We start from the raw sequence: 14917 nt of genomic DNA, 5'->3' as shown, positions 1-14917 counted from the left end.
TCAAAAAGCTCACTCCCTATAATTTCATTCTGTTGATGCAAATTATCTATTACCTTTTTGTTGTTTTGCACACTGCCTGTTGTCTCCGTCTTTTTGTTATACAATTGTAGTGTTGTTTTTCTTTGTACTACTTATCGTCCGAGAGATAGCTAAATAGCATTTGATAATACCATATACCTGTATGAGTGTAATGACAAACAGGAACTTGACTTAAAAGACCTCACTCAGAACATCACCCTACAAGGAAAACAGGATGCAACAGTTTGAACTGATCAAGCTTCACACAAAGCATTAGGGGAAACCCAGATTACTTGTACCAGGTCCACCCGTGAGCCACATGCAACTGGAGCAGGAGAAAGGCATCCCACCCCCTCCATATAACTAGGTTTTACATTTAGACAATTGCTAGCTCTGCTTTAGGTTTTAGATACTAGGAAAAGAAAGTTAGTCTTAACAGACAGCAGGGACTGGAGTTGCATACAAAACCTCTTTATTACACGAGATCACAGTTTGACCATCTGTAACCGAGGTCTAGATCTCCACACAGCCATCAGCACCAGAACAGAGACCACAAGCACAGTGGAGGCAGCTACTACCGGCAGCCCATAGCTCAGGAACCGGGGTGCTGTGGAGAGAAGAGCTTTAGTAAGGGGTCAGACACAGGGAACAGGATCAGACACTCAGCCTCCACCCCCCTCCCTCACCTTCAGGATGGGAATCCAGCTGATCCAGAGCTGGAAGCTCAGATCCAACCAGGATCACTTCCCCACTGGACACCAGCACAGTTTCTCTGGAGGAGTCCTCTGCCACGCGAGCAACAGCTCTTCCTGCAAGAGGACAGGACAACAGCATCAGGAAAGGATACACACAGCTGACTGGCACACAACCGCCCCGTCCCGACAGAACTCACTCCTCCTGCCACAGGTGGGCACACAGCGCTCAGTAGCAGTCGGCTGGCACACTGCTGCACTACAGTGGATGAACACCTGGAGAGAGCAGAGCAAGGGTCACTGCACAGCCCAGGACCAGCCACCACCTCCTTCCCCACAAGCTGCTCCCTACCTTCTCCATCAGAGGCACCTGAGAGGCAGGATCCACAAAAGTGAACATCTGAATCATGAAGCGCTGGTAGTGCGTTGGGTACGGCAGCCCTGAGGAGCCACCCACAGGGATCAAGGTGGTCTGGTAGTTGTCACCTCTGTAGGGACACCTGCAAGGACAGCAACAGGGAGGGTGAGCTCTTCCACAAGGGGACACTACAGAGACAAGCCAGTCGGAGCCACAGGGGTCAGGTTACCCAGCAACCAGAAGGCTCCAGCTGGGCTGGCTGAGAGGACTGGGAGTGGAAGTGGCCCAGCAGTCCCCCAGGGTCAGGACAATGTTGGGGTCAGTCCTGTTCAAGATGTGGACCTCCACATACACAGGATCCCGCAGCACCTTGGTCACAGGGTAGTCCAGGTCACTGTAGTAGGAGTCATACAGCTCTCCTGAGGACGAGAGCAGCAGCGGGGTTCAGCAGGAGCCCCACACACTCGGCTCACACAGCCCAAGGCCTGACAGCTACCTCTTGCAATCCTGAGCTCCACACGGAGAGGTCCTGGAGACACTGCCGGAGGGGGCGGGGAGACTGTGTAGACCACAGCCTGCACTGGAACAAGGTCATCGTCTGCATACCTGCACTGGAAGAACAGCCTGGAGAGAGAGAAGCAGGCAGTCATGGGATCCAGCAAGACCAGAGCACTCTGGGAAGCAGCAGCCGCTCACTCACTTGTAGAAACTGTCCCTTGTGATGGAGCCAGCAGGTCCCCCAATCACAGCAAAGGTTGAGGACATCATGTTCTCATACACCACGGCACCACCTTCAATCTGGAGGAAGGACACATGAACAAGGTCAGGAATCCCCACAGGAACAACATCCTCAGCTGAAGGATCAAGCCCCTCACCTTCATGCTGGTGCCACAGGCACTGACTGGGAACTGGAACATGGCAAAGCCAGCAGTGGTGCCAACAGGGCCACAGGGGGCACTCCTGCCCCCCTGCAGGCTGACTGAATCCAGGCTCAGCTGAGGGCTGGTGGCATTCCTGGACACGACCACCACAAACTGGCCATCCCTGGTGCACTGGACAGTCACTGGAGGAAAGCAAGAGCTGGTAAACCAAGCCCGTTAAGCTCATCATAGAAGACGCTCAAGATCCAAAAACCCACCTTCATTCCCATAGTAACAGCGATTTTGGCTGGACGGATCAAAGCAGCAATTTTTAGCTTCACAGTCACTTTTACCGATAGTCAAGTCACCACATGCTATCTTGTCACTGTCATTAACCAGGCACTTCTGAACCTGAGCTAAAGAACAATCCAACGATAGCAAAAACAACACAATGTACAACCCCATCCTCCCTCTGCTCATTGACTTCTCCATCGTGAAACTCGCCGAGGAACTGCAGACAAGCGGCGCTCAGCTCCTGAAATACTCGCTGCGCCCTGATTGGCTGAGGGCGGCGATTGGAGGGCTGTAGCGCGCGCACGAGGACTTCGGACACTCAGAGCGACACCCGAGTCAGCTGATTCATCACGGAGCGTCCTGTTCGACTGGAACGAGCTATCGCGAGGCTTAGACTAATATCTCAACACGATGTGTTTGACCTCTTATCGAGTAAAGAGCTGCATCCGTCTCTAAGCGCTCTGTGCCATCAGCCGATTCAGAGAAGAACTGACGGTACAGAGGAGCGGTATAAACAGAGATGTGCAGTTTGGGATATTTTCGGTTGGTTCACTTTCTGGTTATATGCCAAAAAAAATCCGGTTTTCAGTTTTTAACTGATAGAAATACCAATGCACACTAGCTTCATCGTTGGCAGTGATATTCATGTACAGATGTAAATAATAAAAGGGGCATACAGCTGCTCTTACAGTCATCCAAACGAGGAGTCTCTTGCATTGTCTTGGAAAAACAAGCACGCAGAGGCAGAAGCATTACACTCCAAAGACGTTTTGCTGGCACGTTCAAATTAGTGAGTTACGGAGATTGTGACCGAGACAGACGAGCTGTTCGGTACAGTTGAGTTTTTCTGCCTTGTGTCATTCGTATTCTACAGTTTTTCCCTAAACACTGAAACCAGCGAAGTTTTGCAATTTCCCCCTGAAAGAGCAGAAGTCTAGCTTACAAATATGTGCTGTTAATACACTACGTTAGCGTTCACGTTTGATCAATTACAATATTTTAGCTAACAAAAATATAAACGAATGTTCTACTCAAAAACTACTGTGGTGGACAGCAGCTTCAAATGATCAATTTCAAATGAACGGAGCACATTTTGGTTTTAGGGATGTAAAGGGCTTTATCGTTTTAGCGATTCCGTCCACATGGAGCATCACATGTCTAGTTCGCGATTAATGTCTGTATTCACTTATGAGGCGCTTTAGAATAGCGGTACTTTCAGATTGTTTTAAACACAGTATTGCTCATCGGCCACTGGAAATTGGCCTTTGCCGTTAAGCCGGCGATACGGCCCCTTTTGGACCGTTATGTTGAGCAAGAAAAACCCAGACATTTTGCGCTTTAAACAAACACGTCGAGGAAAAGACCAAACTTCATTAAAGGGCACCGTTAATTACGGCAATAGGGAAAAGGCCATGGTGTGGTGGACTAATAATGCACGTGTTTAGATCCTGTAATCTTTTCCTTGGCCGTTTTAAAAGCCTATAAACCTGTTCATCTTTAAAATAGGATTTATGTCCAACTAACGTACAGCGCAAGTACAACACGCTTGATTTAGGATGCTGGGTACATATGCTGAAGCCTTTTACGTTGAGTTCACATACTGCTTTCCCAACGAAGTATTGGCGGTGCCCGTTTCTCCTCTTCGCGGAATAGGGGACCTTCGGAGATGCGAGAGTTGATAAATTCATCCATTGCCTTAAAGGCATGGAGGGGCTCTCGTTCTGGCAGCCGACATCAAAGAACTCCTGCCTGTGGCGCCGTTTTAAAACCTGTACGATCCGATACGTCACGGCTCAGGCTGCTCCCGTTTCCTGAAGAGAGCCCTGCTTTTCCCGGGAAGAACGCAGACACTGGACTCGGTCACTCCCAGGGTATTTTTACTAGTGATTTCAGTTGCTATGCTACAGTCTGGGAGAAGCAATACCGAACTGACACTTTCTACCCAACTGCTTGCTTGAGCAGCTGACCACCCTCAGTGTGCAGAAGCAGGAATCCTAGACAGTACTGCATTCCCACCCAACTTCACCAGTCCCCAAAACTCCCCTTAGGAAAGAAGCAGCTCCGTACAAGAGACACTTTGCAAACCAGTTTATTCCTCATTCACATCAAGTCAGTTCATGGGTTTGTGTTGCTTCCTCCTGTGCAGGACTGTCCCCAGCAGAGCAGCACAGACCAGCCCCACAGCAGTCACCACACCAGCCAGGATCACAGCCTCCACAGGCAGGCCTGGAAAGAAAGCACAGAGGAGCCTCAGCAAGTGGGCACTGCCACAGAGAGGGGCCAGCTGACATGACAGCACCTCCTGCCAGTACCTGCGGCTTTGTCCTCCTCTGCTCTTAGCTGGGAGCTCTGGCCTTCTGCCTCCACTGGCCTCTCAGCAACCTGCTCTTGCAGCACAAGCACGGGACCAACAGTGGCATCAGCTCCCCACTCAGGAGCTGCAACAAGAGCAGGACAAGCCTGGCTGTAGACCACTTCTTGACCCCCACTACCCTGAGGAGATCCATGCCATGAGTGGCAGAGGAAGGGTGCCTTACCCCCTGTAGAAGCCAGGTCCCTCCTGCTCCTGCCACCCCAATACCTGGATCGTACAGTAGGCACACAGCTGGAGTCACAGCAGCTGCAGACCTGGTCACTCCCATCCACTGATCTCCACCTACAGCAGGGACACAGGGTCAGAGCAGCTCCCTCAACTGAGCACCAGCTGGACACAGCAGCTCCCTGCCTCCTCACTGACCTGCTGCCCTCAGTGTAGCAGTCCTTGTTCAGGGGGTCCACACTCTGGGAAGCAGGAGTCACCTTCAGGTGGCAGGTGATGTAGATCTGCCAAGAGCACGAGTGGATCAAGCTACACCCAGGCCTCCATCTTGGGCTTGTAATGGACATGCTGTTCTCACAACCGGCACAAACCCATGAAAGCAGAAGGGATCAGGATCAAGTACTCACTGAGCTCCTGGCATCCTGATAGAACCTGAAGGCATCCAGCTTCATCTGCAGCTTGGTGTCCTGGGTTCTTGGCATGAACCGCGAGCTGGAGCCTGTGGATTTGGCATCAGTCAGGCACCTGAAAGGAGAGAAGGCAGTGTAGAACTGGAGAGACGGCAGGCAGTGTTCACTAGCTCAAGCCACCCGAGGTCACACCCACCCATAGTTCGCAATGAAGGAGTAGCTGGGAGTGGAGGTCTGGTCAGGGACCAAGGTGGCCACACAGCTGTCCACAAAGAGCCGCAGGGGTTGGTGGTTGGCCTGGGTGACGGAGGCTTCGATGTTCAGGACGTCCCCCAGGTAGAACACATTGGAGGACCTCCGGGAGCTCCAGTCATCTGGATGAGAAGGGAACCCCAATCTCAAGCACACATCCCATTGACCCAACTACACCGTGACTCGTCTCAGGGGGAGACCTACCACTCATGAGGCTCAGGGAGAAGTCCAGCAGATCCTCAGCAGACTTGGTGGAGGTGTAGGGGACCCAGGTGGGCTTCAGGGCATTGCTGCTCACATTGTAGAGCCTAGCAGACAGGAGGCAGGTGTCAGCAGGGAGTCAAGCTCCAGGCACTCAGCCCTGCTGCTCCTCCAGGACTCACCTCATGTAGTGACACTCGATACCCACAACAGCGCCATTCGTTCTCACTATGGGGGTGTTGGCCACCGGCTTCGGGGTGTAGTGGAGAGAGAAGCCGTACACCAGTTGCTCATCCACGGTCTAGACAGATCACAGATCCAGTCACCCAACAGCCGAGAACCAAAAGCAGCCCAACCGCAGAACCACTTACCGTCAGCACACTGCGACACGCCTGCAGCTCAGCCTCGAAGATCAGGAGCTGCGCCGCGGTGTCCTGCCGGGTGACCGCACAGTCTCCCAGGCTGAGATCCGAGGCGTTGATCAGCTGCCCCGTGCCGAACAGGTCCGTCTTGACCTGCACCACGATCGTACTCTCCCCGCACTGCGCCGACACAGCCCGGATAACCTGCTGCTTCTGCTGCCGCGGCAGCAGAGGCGAGTCCAGAAAGGCGACCCCCTTGCGCCTGATGCCGGATTGGACGTTAGCGCGGGCGCGCCATTGCGCAGCGTCACACAGAACTGCGAGGAACAGCAAGGTCAACAGCCGAAAGGAAAGACCACTAGAAAACCCCATCTCGAAATGAAAACACCTCGCAAAACCACGATACCTGCTGTTTGCGAGCTCCTTCCTTTTAAAGCCACCGAGACTTTCGCACGTGATGACGTTCAGGTTCGCAGAGTGAAGATTTTCACGAGGACCCGAACTCTGTCCGCTCACACGCAGGAGGACAGGATATTGAATCAACCCCGTGGAAAAGCCGTTATAGTTCAAGTGAAGGAGGATCATGGAGACTAATTTCTCCTGAAAAGACGGGTCATTGTTTACAGTGAATACTTACGGTTAAACACCGGGGTAAAGTTAGCTTGAAGTTCGAAGACGATTTTGGCACGCCTGTAGCGTTTTCACGACACCTCTTAGGTCACCGAGCTATTGGCTTGTGAACAGCACTCCCCTATCCCAGTGCATAGTGCCACATTAAATAGAAGCACGAGAAAAAGAGAGTCAGAACGCAAAGCTGTGTCGGTCTTCTGTGTCAAAAATCGGTTTGAAAATCATGGGAGCTGTTTTTAATAAGCTGCTGAGTAAAGAATATTGGAATCTTTCTGCTGTCGGTATTGTGAATATAGTTGACCCTTACCTGAGTGAAAACAGGACATAAAGAAAGGGTTTCAGAAATCAAACCAAACTTTATTCCCGTGCTTACAGTCTGGGTAATTGGAGACTGCGCTGCTCTGCTTCCTATGGTGATATACGGGTTTTTCGCACGAAGCCGTATTGAGCAGTTTCAAAAAACTTTTTTATCAAAAAAGATCATTAGCTCACTGATAGTTTGATGTAGAGGCTGTGGAAATTTCCACAAGTCGTGCTCTTTAAAATGCATTTGGTTTGAAGGCGTTCTGTGCTTCCATTGCGAAGATATGGACAAAAGAATATTCGTGCGTGGTCAGAAAAAGTGATAAAAACGACAATATGAAGGCTGTTAAAACAGTCACAATGTACTTTATACACAAAGCAAGTGTTTTCGTAACCCTAGGAGGTTTCGTGAAAGCGATACAGGCGTGCCAAAACCGTTTTCGAACTTCAAGCTAACTTTACCCCGGTCAGTTACCCTAGGACGCTGGCTGTATTTTGTGGTACGTACATCTAATATTTCCTGTTAGAGCTTTTGCCTGCTGACCACCAGATGTTGAGAATGATCTGATCAGAGGTGAACTAGTGAGAAAAGATAAGACCTGGTCCGAAAACGTCTCACTTTACATACAGTACATCATAAGATCTCATTATTGACTTCTTACTTAAATGTCTTATTAGGATATGCCTGCTGTTATTCCTTACAAATTGTATTTCTAAAACCTTCTAAATCAGCGAACTCTACTTCCTCGTTTATTTTCGTCGAAGTGTTTCTCCTTTGTGGCGGTTGATATGTAGGAAAGGTTTGCACAAATGATTTCAATGAATTTGCCGAAAATGAGATATTTCGTGGATTGAATGTGTCGCTCTAGTGAAAAGACAAACTCGTAGTGATACAGTATTTCCTTCTCCAGATCTGTGTGCAGTGACGACACGTGTTTTGTCCCCCAGCTGTGTCCCAGTGGAAATGTTGGTTGTGGGGACTACTGGAGTAAATGGCTTTACTTTAAGTCTTGACGATAGCACACACACATTGTCATTTGAAGTCGATTTAGAGAGCTGGACTGATCTGAAGAGTGTCTATTGGGTTGGACTCCTGACTAGTGTACATTCCGGGGGAGTTTGCATGTTCAGTTATGCTAGGAACTGGCTCATCTCCACCACTTTTATTGGACTCAGGCTGTAGAGAAGTGGGTGAAAGTTACAACCATTTTGTTCATGCACAGCACTAGTCCCCAAGTTAAATCATGGTTTAATTTTTGCTTTGACAGGTAGCTGAAGGAAAAACTAATTGTAATCAAACTAGAAATGTTTGGCTGGCTGGGTCCTGGTGTGTTGTTCTAAAGAAGTAGAACAGGAGGGCGTGGGCTGAACTCACTCAGAAGGGAATGGGAGCGGGAGCTAGTTTGTCAACTTGCGCACGGGGCTGAGAATGAAAGAGGAATTGTTTATGAGCCCTATAGCCCTGATGAGCCCCCCCCCCACTTTGGTCTTCCAAAGTGCAGTCAATTAGAACCCAGGCCCGTTGAAGGAATATCATTAAGACCACAGCCTCCAAGAAAAAGCATTGGCCAAGAACTAGTGCAAGTACTTGTCTATGAAAGATGGAAAAACACTGCCATTGAAGAGGCTTACAGGGACATCTTCACATAGACACTGAACTACAGCACTTCATGCTGACGGAAGAGGGAAGCATCCAAAACAGTACACAAGGGAGTTCAGAACAAGGCCTTTATTCATACTCCAGATTCAGCTTGGTATTCTGGATGCGAGGTCTAGATCTCCACACAGCCACCAACACCAGAGAAGAGACCACAAGCACAGTGGAGGCAGCTACTACCGGCAGCCCATAGCTCAGGAACCGGGGTGCTGTGGAGAGAAGAGCTTTAGTGAGGGGTCAGACACAGGGAACAGGATCAGACACTCAGCCTCCATCCCCCTCCCTCACCTTCAGGATGGGAATCCAGCTGATCCAGAGCTGGAAGCTCAGATCCAACCAGGATCACTTCCCCACTGGACACCAGCACAGTTTCTCTGGAGGAGTCCTCTGCCACGCGAGCAACAGCTCTTCCTGCAAGAGGACAGGACAACAGCATCAGGAAAGGATACACACAGCTGACTGGCACACAACCGCCCCGTCCCGACAGAACTCACTCCTCCTGCCACAGGTGGGCACACAGCGCTCAGTAGCAGTCGGCTGGCACACTGCTGCACTACAGTGGATGAACACCTGGAGAGAGCAGAGCAAGGGTCACTGCACAGCCCAGGACCAGCCACCACCTCCTTCCCCACAAGCTGCTCCCTACCTTCTCCATCAGAGGCACCTGAGAGGCAGGATCCACAAAAGTGAACATCTGAATCATGAAGCGCTGGTAGTGCGTTGGGTACGGCAGCCCTGAGGAGCCACCCACAGGGATCAAGGTGGTCCGGTAGTTGTCACCTCTGTAGGGACACCTGCAAGGACAGCAACAGGGAGGGTGAGCTCTTCCACAAGGGGACACTACAGAGACAAGCCAGTCGGAGCCACAGGGGTCAGGTTACCCAGCAACCAGAAGGCTCCAGCTGGGCTGGCTGAGAGGACTGGGAGTGGAAGTGGCCCAGCAGTCCCCCAGGGTCAGGACAATGTTGGGGTCAGTCCTGTTCAAGATGTGGACCTCCACATACACAGGATCCCGCAGCACCTTGGTCACAGGGTAGTCCAGGTCACTGTAGTAGGAGTCATACAGCTCTCCTGAGGACGAGAGCAGCAGCGGGGTTCAGCAGGAGCCCCACACACTCGGCTCACACAGCCCAAGGCCTGACAGCTACCTCTTGCAATCCTGAGCTCCACACGGAGAGGTCCTGGAGACACTGCCGGAGGGGGCGGGGAGACCGTGTAGACCACAGCCTGCACTGGAACAAGGTCATCGTCTGCATACCTGCACTGGAAGAACAGCCTGGAGAGAGAGAAGCAGGCAGTCATGGGATCCAGCAAGACCAGAGCACTCTGGGAAGCAGCAGCCGCTCACTCACTTGTAGAAACTGTCCCTTGTGATGGAGCCAGCAGGTCCCCCAATCACAGCAAAGGTTGAGGACATCATGTTCTCATACACCACGGCACCACCTTCAATCTGGAGGAAGGACACATGAACAAGGTCAGGAATCCCCACAGGAACAACATCCTCAGCTGAAGGATCAAGCCCCTCACCTTCATGCTGGTGCCACAGGCACTGACTGGGAACTGGAACATGGCAAAGCCAGCAGTGGTGCCAACAGGGCCACAGGGGGCACTCCTGCCCCCCTGCAGGCTGACTGAATCCAGGCTCAGCTGAGGGCTGGTGGCATTCCTGGACACGACCACCACAAACTGGCCATCCCTGGTGCACTGGACAGTCACTGGAGGAAAGCAAGAGCTGGTAAACCAAGCCCGTTAAGCTCATCATAGAAGACGCTCAAGATCCAAAAACCCACCTTCATTCCCATAGTAACAGCGATTTTGGCTGGACGGATCAAAGCAGCAATTTTTAGCTTCACAGTCACTTTTACCGATAGTCAAGTCACCACATGCTATCTTGTCACTGTCATTAACCAGGCACTTCTGAACCTGAGCTAAAGAACAATCCAACGATAGCAAAAACAACACAATGTACAACCCCATCCTCCCTCTGCTCATTGACTTCTCCATCGTGAAACTCGCCGAGGAACTGCAGACAAGCGGCGCTCAGCTCCTGAAATACTCGCTGCGCCCTGATTGGCTGAGGGCGGCGATTGGAGGGCTGTAGCGCGCGCACGAGGACTTCGGACACTCAGAGCGACACCCGAGTCAGCTGATTCATCACGGAGCGTCCTGTTCGACTGGAACGAGCTATCGCGAGGCTTAGACTAATATCTCAACACGATGTGTTTGACCTCTTATCGAGTAAAGAGCTGCATCCGTCTCTAAGCGCTCTGTGCCATCAGCCGATTCAGAGAAGAACTGACGGTACAGAGGAGCGGTATAAACAGAGATGTGCAGTTTGGGATATTTTCGGTTGGTTCACTTTCTGGTTATATGCCAAAAAAAATCCGGTTTTCAGTTTTTAACTGATAGAAATACCAATGCACACTAGCTTCATCGTTGGCAGTGATATTCATGTACAGATGTAAATAATAAAAGGGGCATACAGCTGCTCTTACAGTCATCCAAACGAGGAGTCTCTTGCATTGTCTTGGAAAAACAAGCACGCAGAGGCAGAAGCATTACACTCCAAAGACGTTTTGCTGGCACGTTCAAATTAGTGAGTTACGGAGATTGTGACCGAGACAGACGAGCTGTTCGGTACAGTTGAGTTTTTCTGCCTTGTGTCATTCGTATTCTACAGTTTTTCCCTAAACACTGAAACCAGCGAAGTTTTGCAATTTCCCCCTGAAAGAGCAGAAGTCTAGCTTACAAATATGTGCTGTTAATACACTACGTTAGCGTTCACGTTTGATCAATTACAATATTTTAGCTAACAAAAATATAAACGAATGTTCTACTCAAAAACTACTGTGGTGGACAGCAGCTTCAAATGATCAATTTCAAATGAACGGAGCACATTTTGGTTTTAGGGATGTAAAGGGCTTTATCGTTTTAGCGATTCCGTCCACATGGAGCATCACATGTCTAGTTCGCGATTAATGTCTGTATTCACTTTTATGAGGCGCTTTAGAATAGCGGTACTTTCAGATTGTTTTAAACACAGTATTGCTCATCGGCCACTGGAAATTGGCCTTTGCCGTTAAGCCGGCGATACGGCCCCTTTTGGACCGTTATGTTGAGCAAGAAAAACCCAGACATTTTGCGCTTTAAACAAACACGTCGAGGAAAAGACCAAACTTCATTAAAGGGCACCGTTAATTACGGCAATAGGGAAAAGGCCATGGTGTGGTGGACTAATAATGCACGTGTTTAGATCCTGTAATCTTTTCCTTGGCCGTTTTAAAAGCCTATAAACCTGTTCATCTTTAAAATAGGATTTATGTCCAACTAACGTACAGCGCAAGTACAACACGCTTGATTTAGGATGCTGGGTACATATGCTGAAGCCTTTTACGTTGAGTTCACATACTGCTTTCCCAACGAAGTATTGGCGGTGCCCGTTTCTCCTCTTCGCGGAATAGGGGACCTTCGGAGATGCGAGAGTTGATAAATTCATCCATTGCCTTAAAGGCATGGAGGGGCTCTCGTTCTGGCAGCCGACATCAAAGAACTCCTGCCTGTGGCGCCGTTTTAAAACCTGTACGATCCGATACGTCACGGCTCAGGCTGCTCCCGTTTCCTGAAGAGAGCCCTGCTTTTCCCGGGAAGAACGCAGACACTGGACTCGGTCACTCCCAGGGTATTTTTACTAGTGATTTCAGTTGCTATGCTACAGTCTGGGAGAAGCAATACCGAACTGACACTTTCTACCCAACTGCTTGCTTGAGCAGCTGACCACCCTCAGTGTGCAGAAGCAGGAATCCTAGACAGTACTGCATTCCCACCCAACTTCACCAGTCCCCAAAACTCCCCTTAGGAAAGAAGCAGCTCCGTACAAGAGACACTTTGCAAACCAGTTTATTCCTCATTCACATCAAGTCAGTTCATGGGTTTGTGTTGCTTCCTCCTGTGCAGGACTGTCCCCAGCAGAGCAGCACAGACCAGCCCCACAGCAGTCACCACACCAGCCAGGATCACAGCCTCCACAGGCAGGCCTGGAAAGAAAGCACAGAGGAGCCTCAGCAAGTGGGCACTGCCACAGAGAGGGGCCAGCTGACATGACAGCACCTCCTGCCAGTACCTGCGGCTTTGTCCTCCTCTGCTCTTAGCTGGGAGCTCTGGCCTTCTGCCTCCACTGGCCTCTCAGCAACCTGCTCTTGCAGCACAAGCACGGGACCAACAGTGGCATCAGCTCCCCACTCAGGAGCTGCAACAAGAGCAGGACAAGCCTGGCTGTAGACCACTTCTTGACCCCCACTACCCTGAGGAGATCCATGCCATGAGTGGCAGAGGAAGGGTGCCTTACCCCCTGTAGAAGCCAGGTCCCTCCTGCTCCTGCCACCCCAATACCTGGATCGTACAGTAGGCACACAGCTGGAGTCACAGCAGCTGCAGACCTGGTCACTCCCATCCACTGATCTCCACCTACAGCAGGGACACAGGGTCAGAGCAGCTCCCTCAACTGAGCACCAGCTGGACACAGCAGCTCCCTGCCTCCTCACTGACCTGCTGCCCTCAGTGTAGCAGTCCTTGTTCAGGGGGTCCACACTCTGGGAAGCAGGAGTCACCTTCAGGTGGCAGGTGATGTAGATCTGCCAAGAGCACGAGTGGATCAAGCTACACCCAGGCCTCCATCTTGGGCTTGTAATGGACATGCTGTTCTCACAACCGGCACAAACCCATGAAAGCAGAAGGGATCAGGATCAAGTACTCACTGAGCTCCTGGCATCCTGATAGAACCTGAAGGCATCCAGCTTCATCTGCAGCTTGGTGTCCTGGGTTCTTGGCATGAACCGCGAGCTGGAGCCTGTGGATTTGGCATCAGTCAGGCACCTGAAAGGAGAGAAGGCAGTGTAGAACTGGAGAGACGGCAGGCAGTGTTCACTAGCTCAAGCCACCCGAGGTCACACCCACCCATAGTTCGCAATGAAGGAGTAGCTGGGAGTGGAGGTCTGGTCAGGGACCAAGGTGGCCACACAGCTGTCCACAAAGAGCCGCAGGGGTTGGTGGTTGGCCTGGGTGACGGAGGCTTCGATGTTCAGGACGTCCCCCAGGTAGAACACATTGGAGGACCTCCGGGAGCTCCAGTCATCTGGATGAGAAGGGAACCCCAATCTCAAGCACACATCCCATTGACCCAACTACACCGTGACTCGTCTCAGGGGGAGACCTACCACTCATGAGGCTCAGGGAGAAGTCCAGCAGATCCTCAGCAGACTTGGTGGAGGTGTAGGGGACCCAGGTGGGCTTCAGGGCATTGCTGCTCACATTGTAGAGCCTAGCAGACAGGAGGCAGGTGTCAGCAGGGAGTCAAGCTCCAGGCAGTCAGCCCTGCTGCTCCTCCAGGACTCACCTCATGTAGTGACACTCGATACCCACAACAGCGCCATTCGTTCTCACTATGGGGGTGTTGGCCACCGGCTTCGGGGTGTAGTGGAGAGAGAAGCCGTACACCAGTTGCTCATCCACGGTCTAGACAGATCACAGATCCAGTCACCCAACAGCCGAGAACCAAAAGCAGCCCAACCGCAGAACCACTTACCGTCAGCACACTGCGACACGCCTGCAGCTCAGCCTCGAAGATCAGGAGCTGCGCCGCGGTGTCCTGCCGGGTGACCGCACAGTCTCCCAGGCTGAGATCCGAGGCGTTGATCAGCTGCCCCGTGCCGAACAGGTCCGTCTTGACCTGCACCACGATCGTACTCTCCCCGCACTGCGCCGACACAGCCCGGATAACCTGCTGCTTCTGCTGCCGCGGCAGCAGAGGCGAGTCCAGAAAGGCGACCCCCTTGCGCCTGACGCCGGATTGGACGTTAGCGCGGGCGCGCCATTGCGCAGCGTCACACAGAACTGCGAGGAACAGCAAGGTCAACAGCCGAAAGGAAAGACCACTAGAAAACCCCATCTCGAAATGAAAACACCTCGCAAAACCACGATACCTGCTGTTTGCGAGCTCCTTCCTTTTAAAGCCACCGAGACTTTCGCACGTGATGACGTTCAGGTTCGCAGAGTGAAGATTTTCACGAGGACCCGAACTCTGTCAGCTCACACGCAGGAGGACAGGATATTGAATCAACCCCGTGGAAAAGCCGTTATAGTTCAAGTGAAGGAGGATCATGGAGACTAATTTCTCCTGAAAAGACGGGTCATTGTTTACAGTGAATACTTACGGTTAAACACCGGGGTAAAGTTAGCTTGAAGTTCGAAGACGATTTTGGCACGCCTGTAGCGTTTTCACGACACCTCTTAGGTCACCGAGCTATTGGCTTGTGAACAGCACTCCCCTATCCCAGTGCATAGTG

The 14917-nt window shown here is 51.4% G+C and overlaps 4 protein-coding genes across 5 annotated transcripts; all 4 read right to left on the bottom strand.

The window, feature by feature from the left end:
• Nucleotides 1–503: 503 nt before the first annotated feature.
• On the bottom strand, nt 504–2420 carry LOC148838446 (zona pellucida sperm-binding protein 4-like). The gene is made up of 9 exons (XM_088911377.1): nt 2207–2420; nt 1944–2131; nt 1769–1866; nt 1565–1692; nt 1298–1487; nt 1063–1210; nt 911–986; nt 705–827; nt 504–640 (listed from the first exon to the last, which is right to left on the bottom strand). Exons 1-9 carry the CDS (start codon nt 2418–2420, stop codon nt 504–506), a joined length of 1302 nt encoding a protein of 433 aa, XP_088767503.1.
• Nucleotides 2421–4332: 1912 nt separating this feature from the next.
• On the bottom strand, nt 4333–6358 carry LOC148838445 (zona pellucida sperm-binding protein 3-like). The gene is made up of 9 exons (XM_088911782.1): nt 5996–6358; nt 5807–5925; nt 5628–5731; nt 5368–5545; nt 5169–5286; nt 4960–5045; nt 4760–4878; nt 4535–4660; nt 4333–4448 (listed from the first exon to the last, which is right to left on the bottom strand). The coding sequence occupies exons 1-9, from the start codon at nt 6356–6358 to the stop codon at nt 4333–4335; spliced, it is 1329 nt and encodes a 442-aa protein (XP_088767908.1).
• A 2290-nt stretch (nt 6359–8648) lies between these two features.
• On the bottom strand, nt 8649–10580 carry LOC148838444 (zona pellucida sperm-binding protein 4-like). 2 transcript variants are annotated; one of them, XM_088911312.1, is made up of 9 exons: nt 10367–10580; nt 10104–10291; nt 9929–10026; nt 9725–9852; nt 9458–9647; nt 9223–9370; nt 9071–9146; nt 8865–8987; nt 8649–8800 (listed from the first exon to the last, which is right to left on the bottom strand). In XM_088911312.1, exons 1-9 carry the CDS (start codon nt 10578–10580, stop codon nt 8649–8651), a joined length of 1317 nt encoding a protein of 438 aa, XP_088767438.1. The 2 variants fall into 2 exon arrangements, with proteins under 2 accessions (XP_088767438.1, XP_088767439.1); XM_088911313.1 differs by having other exon boundaries at nt 8649–8785.
• A 1914-nt stretch (nt 10581–12494) lies between these two features.
• LOC148838443 (zona pellucida sperm-binding protein 3-like) lies at nt 12495–14520 on the bottom strand. Its single transcript, XM_088911725.1, has 9 exons — nt 14158–14520; nt 13969–14087; nt 13790–13893; nt 13530–13707; nt 13331–13448; nt 13122–13207; nt 12922–13040; nt 12697–12822; nt 12495–12610 (listed from the first exon to the last, which is right to left on the bottom strand). Exons 1-9 carry the CDS (start codon nt 14518–14520, stop codon nt 12495–12497), a joined length of 1329 nt encoding a protein of 442 aa, XP_088767851.1.
• Between the last annotated feature and the right edge of the window lie 397 nt (nt 14521–14917).

This window comes from Atractosteus spatula, chromosome 3 (genome assembly GCF_055471065.1).
Source record: "Atractosteus spatula isolate fAtrSpa1 chromosome 3, fAtrSpa1.hap1, whole genome shotgun sequence".
Lineage (NCBI taxonomy): Eukaryota > Metazoa > Chordata > Actinopteri > Semionotiformes > Lepisosteidae > Atractosteus > Atractosteus spatula.
This window is presented reverse-complemented; position numbering and strand designations above follow the sequence as displayed.